At 35.5% G+C, this 16,813-nt stretch overlaps 2 protein-coding genes across 2 annotated transcripts; one reads left to right on the top strand and one right to left on the bottom strand.

Annotated features, from left to right (window-relative positions):
• Nucleotides 1-535: 535 nt before the first annotated feature.
• On the top strand, nucleotides 536-8,904 carry LOC149417653 (transient receptor potential channel pyrexia-like). The gene is made up of 6 exons (XM_089640116.1): nucleotides 536-996; nucleotides 2,544-2,928; nucleotides 4,034-4,224; nucleotides 5,893-7,372; nucleotides 7,600-7,854; nucleotides 7,957-8,904. Exons 1-6 carry the CDS (start codon nucleotides 677-679, stop codon nucleotides 8,668-8,670), a joined length of 3,345 nt encoding a protein of 1,114 aa, XP_089496242.1. The 5' UTR covers nucleotides 536-676; the 3' UTR covers nucleotides 8,671-8,904.
• Nucleotides 8,905-12,972: 4,068 nt separating this feature from the next.
• LOC149417652 (uncharacterized) lies at nucleotides 12,973-15,103 on the bottom strand. Its single transcript, XM_089640115.1, has 2 exons — nucleotides 15,060-15,103; nucleotides 12,973-14,073 (listed from the first exon to the last, which is right to left on the bottom strand). The coding sequence occupies exons 1-2, from the start codon at nucleotides 15,069-15,071 to the stop codon at nucleotides 13,198-13,200; spliced, it is 888 nt and encodes a 295-aa protein (XP_089496241.1). The 5' UTR covers nucleotides 15,072-15,103; the 3' UTR covers nucleotides 12,973-13,197.
• Between the last annotated feature and the right edge of the window lie 1,710 nt (nucleotides 15,104-16,813).

Below are 16,813 nucleotides of genomic sequence, written 5' to 3'. Positions count from 1 at the left end.
ACAAATAATCTTAGCTATAATACTGTATTTTTAAAAGTTGTTTCCTTTACGCGTTCATACATATCTATTGAAAAAAAAAAATTTTTACTACTTTACATTAAATTTTTTATTTGTATTCTACTCAAACGAAACGATAGGAAAACCTTCAATTTATCTAAAGCATATTTTTTGGTATTTATAATGTACACCAATACGTTATAAAGATAAATCAAAATAGTGATTTATCAATTTCTTCGGCAATAACTATAACAGATTTTCTAAACTATTGACTTTCCAAAATTATTCGGATCTGTCATGGAACCGAGCAATTCCACTTGCTAAAGATGTTCCACCAAATATTAGTATTATGTTGCGTTAAGTACAGACCAGTATCTGAAAATCAAAACTTACTTCTCTGCCTGTCTGTCAACCGAACGAACACAGCACACATAATTCAGTGTTTACTTTTTATCTTCATTTTAGCTTATCTTTTGGATCATGTTTGCTGCGATAAAATAAACGTTTTTGAAATAGAATAAATATCAGTGTGATGGACTAAGAGTCAAGCTTATTACATTAACACAATTTATTCCTGTTTTTTTTTCATTGCGTTCCAAAGTGTTCTTAAAATAAGTCGTTATTTATACCAGTTGAAAACAAGATTTTGAAGAAGTTGTAAATAAATTGTGTACAGAAAATGTCTGATCATTCATCTGAAAGTGAAGCTGATGAACCTCTAATACAACAAAAAAGTATTTATAAAACAACTAAAAGTAAATTAATTAAAGAAGCGTCTTTTGAATTGCATAATTTACCAAGTGTAGATAAAGAAGAAAACGAAAAAGGTGAAAATGCAGAAGAAGCTGGAGAAGCTGGAGAAGAGATCGATGAACCGGGAGATAAACCACCAGATGTGGTTCACTTAAATAGGAATTCTACATTCGACAGGAGTCCACAGCGAAAAAACACCGATATTTTGGATAGTGCAGAAGTAAAAGATCTCTCATGGACCCAGAGGTACGTTTATTTTACATTTTCGTTAAAAATAAAACCCTTTTGTGTAGTGAAATTAAAAATATAAGTTTTGTCTTACACCATTATTTTTAAACAATAATTTTGATATCAGACGTAAATTTTTGCTTTATCGGGACTTCGACTTGAAATTGTTCTATGTCAATACCGCACGATGCCATTTTTAGGGATGCTGTTTGGAGGGTATTTTTAAGGAAAGGAAGGAGAGAAAGTTCTCTAAAGGAAAAAAGGTAAGAGGGTTGGGTAGGAAATGTCCAGGATCGACGGATATGAATCCATCCCTCAAGGCGATGGCTTGAGAGATTTCGGCCGGAGAGATCAAATGGTCTCCCTCAATCGACCCGTCCCGATCCGGCCCGCCACTCATTTGGCGGACAAAACCGGGCACCCATGGTCATAATACCAAAGTAGCGAGCGAATGTAGCGAACCTCTTGGGGTGACCAATGTCAGAGGTTTTGGTTATCCGATGAATGGTTCCCAGGGCAACGTTATCCGTAACCGCCTCCCAAGTTGATATTTGGTCACCAAACATGGCTAAATCCATTTCAAGCGACGTCTTGATAACGTGTTTAATAATTATTATTAAAGTTTATTTATTATTTTTAAGTAGGTACTTAGGTAAGGTACTTTTTAACGTTATTTTATTTTTCCTATTATTTACAAAGTAGGTACACAGACTTTTTAATAAATATTATTTACTATCAAATAATTGCCAAAGTTGTCGCTTAAATAGTTTCAACGACAACTTAAAAACTTAATACCCATTTAGGTAGGCGACACATTACTCTATACGCATCAATTCCTGGTCTATTTCAGCATATCGCTCCCCATACACTATTAATGGGAATGTATGGCGAGAGATTTGCTGAAATAGACCAAGCCACTAATATATAGCGTGGTCAGTCTGTCTTAATTCAGTCACCTGTTTTAATTAAGTTTATTCTTTCATATATTTTTTCAAAAGTTTGTCGACTTGTCACTGTGTCGAGTTGTTCGGTTACCCTAAAATAACTACAAAATATACATTATTTGTTTATTTTAAAAAAATTTCATTTTGTCTTGATTTTTCTATTAATAATAATGATCTGTTCATCGTACAACATAACATAACATTCGACGGCTGGCTTCCGTGGTTCCGTGGCTCTTGACTAGCAATCCAAAGATCGCTGGTTCAATTCCTGGCGTGCGCTAGTAAATTTCATATAATTAATTGGTGTTATTTAACAAATTACTCTTTTAAAATAATATATAGTATATTTTCAGAACGTTCTGAGTGGAAGACACTCTCATTATGGCCCTGTTGTAAGACCACCATTCAAATTGAAACGTTGCTTGAAATGGTTTTAGCTGTGTTTGGTGCCCAGATCTAAATAGTCAGATACTTCTCACCTTCCTCTTTCCCACATTTTTCCCCTTCCCACTTCAGCCTCAAAAGATACCCTAATTGGGGATGCCAATATTTCATTGGCCTCAAACGATTGGAAGCAGTTGGGATTCAATTGCCTTATTCACATAAAAAATTACATTTCAGATGTCTGGAAACCGGCTCAAGCCCGGAGGCAACTTGCAGGGAGGGTAAGTTGTCCGTGGTCCATATCGCAGCTTACTTCGGAGAAAGCGCGATTCTATCTGAAGTCCTGCTAGTACGGCCAGACCTCTTCAACAGGGCAGACGCCGAAGGAAGGACGGCCCTGCACTACGCTGCGTGGGAAGGACACCTGGACTGCGTAGCATTGCTGCTGGGCCTGCGGAGCGGGGCTTTCACCTCGGCTAAAGCGGCAAATAAGAAGACTAATGCCGAAATCAAAATCACCCCGGATAAAGCGGAGTACTTGTCCTCAACGAGAGGATATTCAGTAGAGAAGTATAGAGAACTATGCGATTCAACCCACAGTTGTTCCAGTGTGTCCAAAATTGTAAGTATGTAAACTACAATAATCCTGTTAAAAAGGTAATAACATTCCAATTTCCTGTTAAAACATTATTAATTCAGAATATATAGAAAACACGTCTTCTTTTCCAAATTAATGTCATGACGGAATGTGACAATATCAATATATGTATGAGCATGTGTTCTACCGTTCTCACAAAACATTCGCTTTTAACTAATACTCTGTTAGAAACTCTCGTCAATTCATTCGTCCCGGTGTTAAAAGGAAAACGAACAATTTTACCAGATTTTTAATAAATTAACAGTATTTAGTTTAAAAGGTTCTCTACGTGTAGTTCTGTGAACACTGTTGTACAACACTGTTTGTACTCGGCGTCAAAAAAATGTGTTTCTATTTTTCTATTATTTAATTTATTAAATAATAATAATAATTTCGTTTATGAAAACCAACATTTCCTCAACAATACATAAACATAAACACTCACCAATTTAATTACAAACATTATAATATTTCTTCAAATGTTGCAAATTCGCTTTATGGCACCATTTTATTAATGAAATAAATTAAAACACTTTGTTTTTATCACGATAATCATATCATTATAATTATAATATTTTACGTAACATTATTTTTTTCCAATAAGGAATTGTACAATTTGTTCATTGACAATTATTTGTTTTAACTTTTTTTTCAGCAGATACATTATATTGAAAAGCTCTGTAAAAGTTAGTCTTCTAGTCAAAGTAAGGCTTGCTTGAATAATGTGATGCAGCAGATTTTCGAAATCTAAAACGTAACCTACAAACAAAATTACAGACATGTGAAACCGTTGAAAAAAGTTGAGTACTTATATCAACAGTCAACCGAAATTCAAGCCAGTGAGAATGTGATTTTTTTGGTGTGCTTTTTTGTTTATGTCTGTGCTGATCGTTCGCGAATATTGCTAACTGACCATAGATCACGAATTCATTGTCAATATCTAGGTACAAGCGAATATCTAAATGATGGACTGATATTGTTTTTGCAATGAAAAATAAGTTTTGTTCGAGTAGTTCTATTTGGTATATGAAAAGTAATTAGGCTGAGGAAATCAAGACTCTGTAATTATATTAACAATTATCTTTTACAGTTAAATGTTGTTTGGAGCAATTGCAGTCCATTGCACGTGGCATGTGCCCGTATGCAGAGGGACTGCGTGCTCGCTCTACTGGCGTGCGGGGCAGACATCACAGTGCTCGATGACCAGGGAAGGACTCCCCTCGATGTGTGCGGCCTTGCAACCCTCGAAGCGGGGACGATGGCGGGCACCAAATCGAGACAGTAAAATACATCTCTCATAAATAAATTATCATCGATGGTTTCAAGATGTAGTATCTCCACTTTATGCCGAACTGTGAACTAGACTATACTAAACGAATGAACGTGAATGAAGCAAGTAGTGTGTGCCAAGACCAAGTTGTTTGTCTGTCCGTCTTCTCTGCCTACCCCTACTGGAACCTGCATGATGGTTAGCTAGTTATCTCTTACTCCATAAATATTAACATCTTTAAAAACGCAAAAATTAAACTTTATTACACATTTATCTATTTTATTAAGCTTATTTTTTTAATAATATGCCATGGAGATACAAAACCTTGGCTTTTACTAACAATTTTTTGGGTTTCGTTCAATTCATGTAGGTACCTACTTTTAACGGTGGAGGACTAGCGACTGAACTCGCGTAGAAGCTTAATGTAATAAATTATTTAAATTGAAGAAAGAAGTGAAGTGAACAGTGCCTACGAGCTACAGGTCGCATCTTGTTCAGACCTTACCCAGCACTCGGGGCTCTGCTGGGGAATTCTTTTTATTTTCCTAGATACTCGTGGAACCAAAAAATGGGTTTTTCAAACAAAGAAATACTAACATCGATGAGGGGCCTTTGGAGACCTAAGGGAGTGGAGAGAAGAGCTGAGTCCACCTCGATGTACTCTTCCTTGGGGCCTTCAAGGAATTAATTGGGAATGGAAAATAGATCATTTTTTCTTTAACCTCTCACAAGAGGCCCAGAGGAAATATTTTCCTTCAGGTTCTATGTCATCTTTTGGGATGCTGAGTGGAGGTTCTTTTTTATTGAAAGGAAGGAGATGTTCTCGGAAGGTAAAAAGTGTGAGAGTTGGGCGGGAATCTATAATCTAATCCAAACCAGCCTCTCAGGTTGTGGAACGCCATGCAGCTGTTTGGCAAGCGCATCCTGAACACACCTCACCCGATGAACCCGGACACCTCTGCTAAGTCGCCAAACGCAGAAACATTCGGATGAACTATGGCAGAGGTATTGGTTGTCCAATAAATGGTTTCCGAGGCGGTGGTACCCAAACCAGCCTCCCAAATTGAGACTCCCAAGCTGATACTCTTTCCTCGTGGGACCTTCTGGGAATTCAAAAAAAGACTAAAGACTAGGAAAAACTCTTACCTCTTTAAAACAAGCACCCTCACTAGACCCAGAAACAAACCCAAAGGATTGAGGTAAAATGAGAGATAGCACAATGGGCACATGGGCTAATTGCTTACGGGAACTATCCATACAGCGTTTCTGATTAATAAATAAAAATAAAACTCGCTAAACACGGTATAATAAACCTCTTAGTCAACTGAATTGGTAAATATTACGACGTTTTCGGTGAGGTATTTTGCAAATTATAAATAAGAAAGCGGCTAATGTTAGTGTAGCTTCGTCTACGATTTTTTGATAATTTATTTTTTAAATATTTGATATATCTTTAGAATACTTTTATAATAATTTGATCGATCGTGCTAATAAGTGGAACAGACGTTTCAGCCTTCGACGGCTTTATCAAAAATTGACTCATCAGTTCACATTTAATCGAAGTGGATTATTTCAACATCAACGTTGTAAAAAATACTTTTTTATTCGATTAGAGACTTCTCCACGACTGTATTGTATTGAGTATCAATGTGAATTTAATATGTTACTATTGCTTACAGTTTTTGGAAGATCATCGAAGGAATAATCCGATACGGTAAATCCCGTAATATCGGGAGGGACTTGTGGCTCTCTAATCAAAACGGGACAACGCCTCTCCACACCGCTGTGCTTCTAGACAGCAAAAGAGCGACAAAAGTACTATTGGATATAAGAGCCAATCCTAGTTTGATTAATGATGACGGACAAACTCCTCTTCATTTATCAGTATCCGAAGGGAAAGCAGATATTCTGGCGATTCTTGCCAACTCACCAATGCATAATGCACAAAAACACACAGACAAACTTAACAATGATCAATATACACCTCTCCAGCTTGCAGTATTGAAAACATGGATTGATGGAGTACACATTCTTTTAGAAGCCAGAGCAAGCATCGATATTCAAGCAAATTCAGACAAGAACTCAGCTCTTCATCTTGCTGCTCAAGTTGGTAGTCTGGACATCACTGAAAAACTGATTCTCAAGATGGGAAGTAAAAAGGCAAAATTGATTGACTGCAAGAACGCCGCTAGTGAGACTCCACTTTTCGTGGCCATCGAGAATGGCAACGCTAGCGTTATGAGGTGCTTGATTCACGAAGGCGCTTCTAGCGATGAGGTTTTGGGAGGCTACACCGTCCTACACAAAGCCATCTATACAGACAACGAAGACGTCCTTACTTCCCTTTTGCAAGTTGAAAAAGTAGAAAATCTACTCAATATCACCGATGAAACGGACAAAATGACTCCCCTGCACAAGGCTGCTCTTAGAAACAAACCCGAATATATAAGAAAACTTGTTTGGAAGGGAGCCAAATTGGACATCCAGACCTTAGATGGCCACACTCCTCTTCACATAGCAGCGATGGAAGGGAATTCAGACGCAATTAAAGCTATATTTAGCTTTGATAAAGAGCAACTTCTCACTAAAATCAAAGACAATAAAAATTGGCTACCATTCTACGAAGCAGCTTACCATTGTCGGAGAGAGAGCATAAATTTGTTTATAGACAATGGATCAAACTTTTCAGAAGTGGTGCCGCTTGAATCGGGTAAAAATAGTCTTGTCATCAGCATAATTATGCAGAGCATGCCCAGATCAGCGGAATACTTGAACAATGTTTTTGACAGCCACATAATACAGAATGAGTACAGCTTAGATCATCCCGAGTGTGAAGTAAGATTCGATTATTCAATCATGATTCCAGAAGATGACATGTCTCAAATGAAAGCCATTTCAGCATTGTTTGGTTATAAAAGCAACTTTGAGATGCAAAAGCTTATACTTCATCCATTCATCGAGAGTTTCCTGTATTTAAAGTGGGACATTTTAAGGTGGTTCTTCTTCATGATTCTTGGAATATACGCTGTTTTTGTGATTTTACTGACCGACATATCTATTAATATTTATTCAGAGACCTATAAGGACGCCTTTTCTCCTACTGTCTTTCTTGCAAAAGAATGTGTTCTCTTGGTGTTCATATGCTTGATTCTATGTTTGGTAAGATTTTTATTATATTAATGATATATTTTTTTTTATTATTTCATTACAATGGTCTGCTTAAAATCGTTTCCTTATGTGGGTTTTTGGAAACCTCTGATCTTAGAATTTTATGATATTCGGTGGGAATTGATTTAAATTCGCCCAAACAATCGAAATCCTAAAATATCCTTAAATCAATTTGAATACGATTCAGATGTTTCATTTAGATTGTTTTCTATTTGCAGGAGATACTCTTTTTGCGGATCAGAGGATGGAAGTACTTCTACAGAGTAGAAGGTTGGGTTAAGATCATCTCAGTTATAACCGCCTTCCTAGTATTAGCTAATGACTTTGGAAACTTTGAACACAGCGCTTCGAGGTTGGTTTGTGCAATTGCACTTCTGTTCTCGTGGATGGAAATTACAATGCTGCTGTCTCGCTTTCCAGAATTCGGATACTACTTTCAGATGTTTTCAACAGTAGCGCTACGAGTTGTAAAGGTAATAACCAATAAGGTTGCAGCTATTTTCAAAATTGGTTAAGACAAATTATTTTCTATCTCAGTTCTTCCGTTTCTCTAATTGGAACTTTTCTATTTCCAGGTACTCGCGCTATTTGGATCATTCTTGATAATAGGATTCTCTTTAATATTTTGGATACTTACGGAAAATAATAAGTCTTTCCTCAGTCCATGGGAGTCTTTGATTAAAACTGTCGTCATGATGACTTCCGAATTTGACTACTCTTCAATGGTGGAAACAGACGAAGAATCAGTCGACCAAAAAAGTCCAGTAGTGCTCCAGCTTTTCTTTATCGTATTCCTCATTTGTGTTCCCATCGTCCTAATGAATCTTCTCTTGGCTCTGGCAGTCAGTGACGTCAAAGACCTAGAAACGGAAGGCAAAATCCTAAGACTTAGCGAACAAGTAGAGTTTTTGGGAAATCTAGAAGTCTTAGCGTTTAAACTGCTGCACAATAAACTAGCGTTGAATAAAACATGGAAAGTAGAAACAGAGATCGTCATATATCCAGGAAAGCCAAATTGGGATCCAATAAACAAGCTTTCAAGAAATATTATAGAATCTGTTTGTGAAAACTTAAATAACAGGAAACAAGTCGATGAAAAGGAAAATCTATTGAGGGAATTGTTGGTTAGATTGGAAGACAATCAAAACTTCATTCTCAAGCAAGAGAACCTAAACCACAAACGCCACATGGAGTTGTTAACCATTGTCAAGCAGTTGTCTTCCGATGTGCACGACCTGAATACAACAGAAAAAGCCAAAAGCCGCTGGAAGCAATTGTTCCAGTTGTAGTGTGAGATCATGTTTTAATCATTCTTTGAAACGCTCTAACGCAATAAATAGACGCGTCTAAACCATTCAAAGGGAAAAGTTACATTATCATATAGATAATATTTTTAATATGTAAAATTTTAAATATTAGTTATTTTTCAGATTTTTACAAATTTTCTTTTTTCTATAAATTTTTATTTTGACATATTCTTTCCTTTTTTTTATGTCGCATGTTATCAATACCTATTATGATTACTGCCCATGTAAATATATATTGTTAAAAAAATAATTTTTTGTTTTGTTTTTAAAACTTATCAAATAATATTTATTTCGTTTATTTAAAATGTACGTACGTTAAAAATAATAAATATACTTATTATATTATATTTAGTTAAGTAATGATACGATTTTTCAATTTTTTAATGTTAAATATCTATGTAAGAAGACAAGTTATTTAAAAGCAGAATGTTATCAACAAAGCAGTTTTCCTGCTATCGGCGAGGCTATTTATTCCCTGCATACCGGATAGATAGGCTGATGGATATAACCACCGATAATACCCGGAGTCTCCAATAAATATTTCAGAATCTCATTTGTACCTCTTTACCTAAATTTTTACTCCAATCATAGAACAATTGAGAGAACTCGATGTTTCGAAAACACGTTCATTTTATTTGGGGAATTTTTCACTTTCATATTATCATCTCGTTCATATTATAAAAAAATAATTGTTACAATAACCGACTGTTACGCTAGTGGCGCGAAATATGAATTAATCATTTTGGCTATTTTTAGAATTTTATTAATGGGTTCCATTATAAGTATTTGAGGCCAACTAGAAAGAATTATTATCTCTCTTTCTAACGTCAAAAAAATGAGTATTTCTGTATGATAAATAAAAAGATAAAAATACTTTTATAAAATGGACGCCCGGTCACAATATGACCCTCAAAGGCGATGAATAATACATTTTGTTATAGTGCAACGTTTTGATTGCTTTGGTGTAGCAAATTATGGAGCACTTCTTAAAAGTAGAAACCAATAATTGGAAATTATAATTGACATCACTATCTCGCACATGCATACTCCAGAGTTAAACTGGATGCACGCATGATTCCATGACGCTTGATCCCCGACAATTGACCCCTCGAACAGTTATTTTTTTAATTACTAACGGACACTTGTCGAAAAATGTCGGAATATAGAGGTTCGTGATATGTCACACGTCTTTTGTCATAAGACACAGCACGTATTTTATGAAGGGGATGAAAATTAGGACGAGTTTGAACAATTGAATTGGAACAATTCATCAAATTTCAACGTTAATTTTCGGATTTTGTGAAAGTCATATTCAAGTTCTGTTATTAAATCATTATAGGCTAGTTGCTTGACAGAACTGAAATATGAACAGAACTTGAAAACGAATGTTCAAATTCTCCGAAACAACCCGTCCTAATTTTCATCCCCTTCATAAAATACGTGATGTGTCTTATGACAAAAGACTTGTGACATATCACGAACCTCTGTTTTCCGACATTTTTCGACAAGTGTCCGTCAATGTGTTAAAAATATATGTTTTATTTACAATATTATTTATATATTTGTATGTGATATGTTTATAATGAGTGTGTAGTAACCGAGTTACAACGAGGTTACATGTGCGGTATGCGATCGTCCTGCTATTTCCAAATGACATTAGCGATCGCAATGAAATGGCAATGATGGGAAATACGTGATGGAAACCGAACAACTAAACACAATACTTCTGCATAGACGACGTCCAAGGACAATACCTAACCAGTGTTGTACGCTTTACATGGCTGTAACATTTGTACTATTTTTTTCAAACACTTCAGTGAGTGCTGTTGAACCATTGATTGATACTATAATTATCTACTGCAAAATGAATCTGACAAAATTGAAAAAAAATATTATTTTACTTCTCAGCCTAGTAATAAGAATCAGAGCTAAGTATGTAGTAAATAGAGCACAGTACATATAAGCATTTTGGTAGTTCGAGAAAATATAACTAAAGATAAGATCAAATATATAGCTATTCAAGCATGATAAAGAAGGTACATCTATGTGTCGAGAAGAATTAAAGTATGAAGAATCCCTGAGATTGGAATGTTTATTTATTTATTAATGGACATCGTCCGAATTACAAAATAATAAGACGAATAAATTAAAATGAAAAATTCAGGAGTAGACAAAGGCACACGAAAGCAAAGACATATGATAGATATAATATAAGAAAATAAAGTGACAAGTCGAATCAAGTCAAGAATACGCCGTGGGTCAGGACCACAGGACACTTATAATATTCCGTCACTTGTTTAGCGACTGGCAAAAATCATTCAGACTTATCCCAAAAAAGTTAAGGTTTTGACTTGAGTTGACCAGTCTACACATTCTGGACAATGGTGAATAATATGTTAATAATTTTCATCTCAAGTTTAGCAATTGATGCATATTTAACAGATATTATTTTGTAAACTAGATTTACTTTATTTTTATTTTTGTTACTAACCGATTGAGTCATAAACTGCATCTGCTATCAACACAGGATTTCCTAGTAGGTAATACAGGTGCTGCACATCGCCCATATAATGTTATTTGTATACGTAAGCTGAAAAAATAATTAAAAAAATATACATATATACATGACACATGATCATATGCTCAGTAATTGATCTGTGGGCATTGTCGAAATCATTGTGGTCTGCTCTCTATTACTTGTGTAACTACTGTTTAATGAATTCTAGCACTCGGATTTGCTTTTATTTAAGTGTCGCAATTTGAAAAAAATAATACAGACAAGCGAAAAAGTAGTTACCTACCTACAATATAATACTTCTAACAGATATTAATTTGCTTTTTTCACAATTGGAACTGATTAGTCAAGAATTCAGACTATTCTGAAGAATTCAAAAGTAATTTTTGTTTTCAATATTTTAGCTTCACGTATGAATATTACAAAATTAATTCCAATTGAAAAACTTTGCCATGCGAAAAATCGGAATTAAAACAAAATATGTAATTTCCATTGATAAGAAGTCAATCAATTATGTACAACTTAAAACGTCATGCGACAGAATAATACGAGTATGTAGTTGTATGGTAATTCAACAAATATTCATCCAATATAGATTATCTTTTTGCAATGGTAAATAATTTTGAAAATATATGTGTGTATAAAGTAGGTACTCTTTATGTTGCACCGATCCGACAATCCTTGGAAGTGTGTTGAAAGGAAAAAAAACTGATTTTGCAAGTGTAAATAAAAAAAGTTTGAACTCCACAGTAAAATCAATAACTTTACAATATTGGAGCGACAGGCGTAACTTCTATGATTTTATGCCTATTTCCCGAGCACGGTCGTGCTGATGATAGCCAGCCGATATTGATAATAAACCATAAATAATAAATCGCTATACGCTGGCTACACTAGCGTATCTGTCTATGAATTGACATTCCTAAACTTCAAACGTACAAGTAAAAGTTAAAAATACTAATAAATTGACAGTGTAGAATTGAAATATTAACTGTAATGTATATTTGCAGACCCATGTACTTTTTTACACTAAAAAGCCAGTTGATTAGTAAATGAGGTCTAAAAATTATTAATTTAAAAAAAAAACAACTTTTGTTTCTTCAAGCTGGAACGGAATCAATTGATCAATATTATATGAATTAATTAAGTCTATAGATCATGTATACGATTTATTTAAATTCTTATAGCTTCATTAGTTCACCTCCATTAATTACTAAGCCAGTTATTTTGCATTACCAACGACATTGTTAAAAAAGTTGTGTAATAACTTATCCGATACATCGGAAGCCGAGCTAAAAGCAGAGGCTTTTGTCTACCAACCGTGCTCGCAAATATCGCTAACTATCCAAAGATGATGAATATCATATGGATACAGGGTTTTATCGATACCCAAGTCCTGAAAAGATCTTCGATATTTGAAAATGTTTGAACAATTGCACAAAAAGAAAGGAAAAAAGAGGTTTCTTCGGGTACACAGACACACCCACAATATGCTTCGGTGTTTCAGTGGTGTGTTTTTATGTAGGTACTTGTTATCCATTGGGATTAGATTTCCTGATATTTGCATCTGTGGGTGTAGAACTGCCCACTCCTGTACACGTCCTTGTTCTGGAATAATTTATTAAGTCATCTGGCAACATAGGGAGCACGAACCAATACAGTGATAACGACGTTGTTCTGTTCTGTTCTGAGACAAATACATTGTCAGTGCAGTTTGGGTGTGAATTACCTTTCGTAGAATTTGTAGAGAAATTAAAAAGATGTTATTTTTTCAATTTATTTATTTAGGTTTACAAATGCTCACAATAAACGTGACTATTTGAGATTGATATTTGACGTATTATTTCACAAATATCGTATATCGATATAAATACCGAATGCAATCAAAACTTGTTAACTCAGTTAATGTCAACGACAAAAGAACCCGTTCACATTACATAATTGTTTCCTAATGAAATGGCAAATGAGGCAGAATTTGGTGAAGTGTATTAAAATTAGTAGACTGTGTTGTATGCAGAGTATCCGTAGGGAGAGGATAGTCTGGCAAGAGGAGAAGAGTAAGAGAGGGGAGCTCCAGAGTAAGCTACTGGACCAGCCGAGTAAGCCAGTGGGCTAGCGGAGTAAGCTACCGGAGCAGACAGGCGGGCAGAGTAAGCCAATGGACCGGCAGCGGAGTAAGCCACTGGACCAGAAGCGGAGTAAGAAACATGGTTCGCGCCGGTGTAAGCGATGGGTCCGGCAGCGGAGTAAGCAACTGGTGCTCCAGAATAAGCCACAGGCGCAGCGAGGCGAGAAGAGTAAGCAACTGGCGCACCAGAGTAAGCAAGAGGAGCAGCGAGGCGAGAAGAGTAAGCCACTGGTCCCGCGGAGTAAGCCAAAGGAGCGGCGGAGTAGGGAGCAAACCTAGCGTCGTATACTGCTGGGGCAGCAGCGATGGGCGCAGCGATTGTCCTGGCGGCGACTACTGCTGGTCCTCCAACAATGGGGGCGGACCTGGCATCCACAACGGTAGGGCCATCAGCGAAAACTGGACCAGCTGGGGCAACCTGAGCAACTTGAGTTACGGGAGCGATGGGAGCGACGGAGTGTACTAAAGGTTCCTTCCTGACGACAGCGTTGAATCCATTGACATCATCAGCGGTGTAGTCTACGATCCTTCTTGTTCCGTCAGCCTCAATCAGGGAGTACTGTCCTTGGACCACGTCTCCATCCCTGGTCTCCTGGTGGGTCTTGGAGTCTCCGGTCAAGGAATCATGGACGTCGTAGCCGTAGTTGTACTGAGGATGGGGATCGAACTCGGAATCCACGGCAACGGGAGCCAGTAATCCGGCCTTTGCAACTACCACACACGCAGCCAGAACGAAGAACACCTGAAAATAATATTAAATTATTAACACAATGCCACTTTAAAAAAATGTGTTCACACTAACAAATGGACTCAACGGAAAAATGCACAACGGTGTGGAGTGGTATCAAAGTAGTTAAGATTCATAATAAGTATTTTTATAATCTGATCTTATTATTATTATCTTAATGACTGTACAGTTTAGGATTGTTGTAAACGGAAGTGGCGCCGTCTGTAATTTTCAAAAAGAACCGCTGAAGTTTTCAAAACGCGGCAGCAGGTTTTCATCAGGTAGTATTATGCGAATATGGAATGAGAACAACATGTACACACAAAGTACAAGTAAAAAGCTTAAATCACATAAGTTAATCATTGCATTCCCTGAAAATTTTGCACTTAGAACAACCTGTTTTCACATTACAATAATTGCAACCGAATTAACTTTTTACATATAATAAATTTTTTTTCAATAGTTCATCGTGAGTAAACCCGAAATTTCAAATTTAGTAATGTAATTTCACTTCACCGATTTTCACTCCCGAAACGAAAATTCCGAGAGATAGGTCAATGGAATTAAGTCTGTTAATTTTAAAAAAACCTACAGTAAGATACAATTAAGCTTACTTTGTGACGTACAGACGCGCCCCCAGTGCACTTCTAACGTTCTCAGAGGACTAACTGATGATTCGTTAAAGTGAAAAGATTCATTATAGGAACATAGCACGTAACAAACACAAATATTAATATAAAAATTGTATGATTGATAATTGCATGTAATCTAAAAAATGCAAACTTTAGGTTGGTACTTTATCACTTGTGTGAATTCTTGATACAATCAGTTCCAATTTTGAAAATGACGCTTAAATTCATAACAAATCTGAACTCATCGAACCACACACAGAAATCTGAACTCCCACAATTGAAATAAGTATTTTTGATTGATGACGATTTTAACAAAGAAATGCTAGTTAAACTGTTTAATATGTAAAAGTGATGGAATGGTATATATACCTTGAATGCCATTTTGCTTTGAGGTAACTAGTTGGATCTCGCAGATACAAGTGATGCTAACCCCTCGGCGAGGATGCTTTATATATCCGAGCGGCCTCCTCTAGCATCCCCCCCTGCACCCTACTGACCACTGACTAGTCATGACGGGAGAGTGGCGGGAGGAGCTTACAACAGAAGTCTCAATGACCGCTGTTGATTATGTCACATGATTTAGCCGACCGATCTAGCCACGCATTTAACGTGTTCCAATGTGGAGGAATTACGAATTCGCTTTAGGATTTAATACGAATCTGATGAACACATGATAATATTGATATTATTTATTACATGATATTATTCACCATTGTCCAGAATGTGTAGACTGGTCAACTCAAGTCAAAACCTTAACTTTTTTGGGATAAGTCTAAATGATTTTTGCCAGTCGCTAAACAAGTGATGGCATATTATAAGTGTCCTGTGGTCCTGACCCACGGCGTATTCTTGACTTGATTCGACTTGTCACTTTATTTTCTTATATTATATCTACCATATGCCTTTTCTTTCATGTACCTTTGTCTACTCCTATATTTTTCATTTTACTTTATTTGTGTTATTATTTTGTAATTTGGACGATGTCCGTTAATAAATAAATAATTATTATTATCACAAATGAGTCTTTAGTTCAACTTATTTATGTATTGTTCTTATGTTAGCTCACATATTCGTTTGTGCTAATAGTTTTATATACATATATACATAAAAATTGACATTTATTACAAATAAAATATCAATATTTGAGGTGGAGTTACTTTTTTAATTCCTATTTAAAATGAATCATATTTTTAATCTCATTAATTTCTTTAGAATTTTTTTTGTTAAATTGTACGGCCTCGTACATCAGAGATTTTTGGGTGCATAATTTTTTCCTTGTGGGCAATCCAATTTATTTTTTTAACAATTAAACTGATAAATATGTTAAGATTTTTAATTGGTTATTTACTCAAATTAGATCTTTTAGTTATGAGTATGTGTGAATGTAAATGAAACAGCAGTGTGTACAAGACAGTTTTAGGAGAGTGTCCTATCCTAGACTTCTGTGGACCTTTGTGGAGAAAGAGTCTTATGATAAGGTAAGAAATATATATCCTTTATTTTTTTTCCACTTGATTCACAGAAATCAAAACATAGTTAATATTAATATTATATTTATCGCAAACGATTGCGTGTAGATCTAACAAACATTACTAAAATATAATATTTATTTTCTTCTACGTTTCAAACATGTTATTTTCATAATATATATTCGCGCCAGAGTTTGGGAGTGTGATTCAATGAATAATTATTCATTTCCCGATACCGAGTTCATAAATCGTTCTGATTAGAAGTTACTTTACCTATAAATTTTGGAATCAGGTTTATTTTGTAGGAATTTATGAAATACATGGAAATTAATGGTAATATGACAAATGGTGAGTTATTTCATAGAATTTGAACAATTCATCAAATTTCGAAGCTAATTTTCAAGTTTCGTGAAAGTTCTATTCAAGTTCTCTTACTGCAGCTATGTGAAGTAACTGGCCCATAATGATAAAATAACATTACTTCCATAGAAATTTCAGATATATTAAAAATTAACTTTGAAATTAGATGATCAGTTCAAATTCTGTGAAACAACTGGCCCTTAATCATTAAGGCCTGGGTGGAGACGTAAAAGTCGGAAAATATACTGATTTCGAAACAGATGAAGACGCTGAATTTCTTGGCTTCATTTTATA

Source organism: Hesperophylax consimilis, chromosome 15 (assembly GCF_061612785.1).
Source record: "Hesperophylax consimilis isolate HC1 chromosome 15, BYU_Hcon_1.0, whole genome shotgun sequence".
NCBI classification, from domain to species: domain Eukaryota; kingdom Metazoa; phylum Arthropoda; class Insecta; order Trichoptera; family Limnephilidae; genus Hesperophylax; species Hesperophylax consimilis.
The sequence above is the reverse complement of the archived record's forward strand: the minus strand, read 5'-3'. Positions and strand labels throughout refer to the sequence as shown.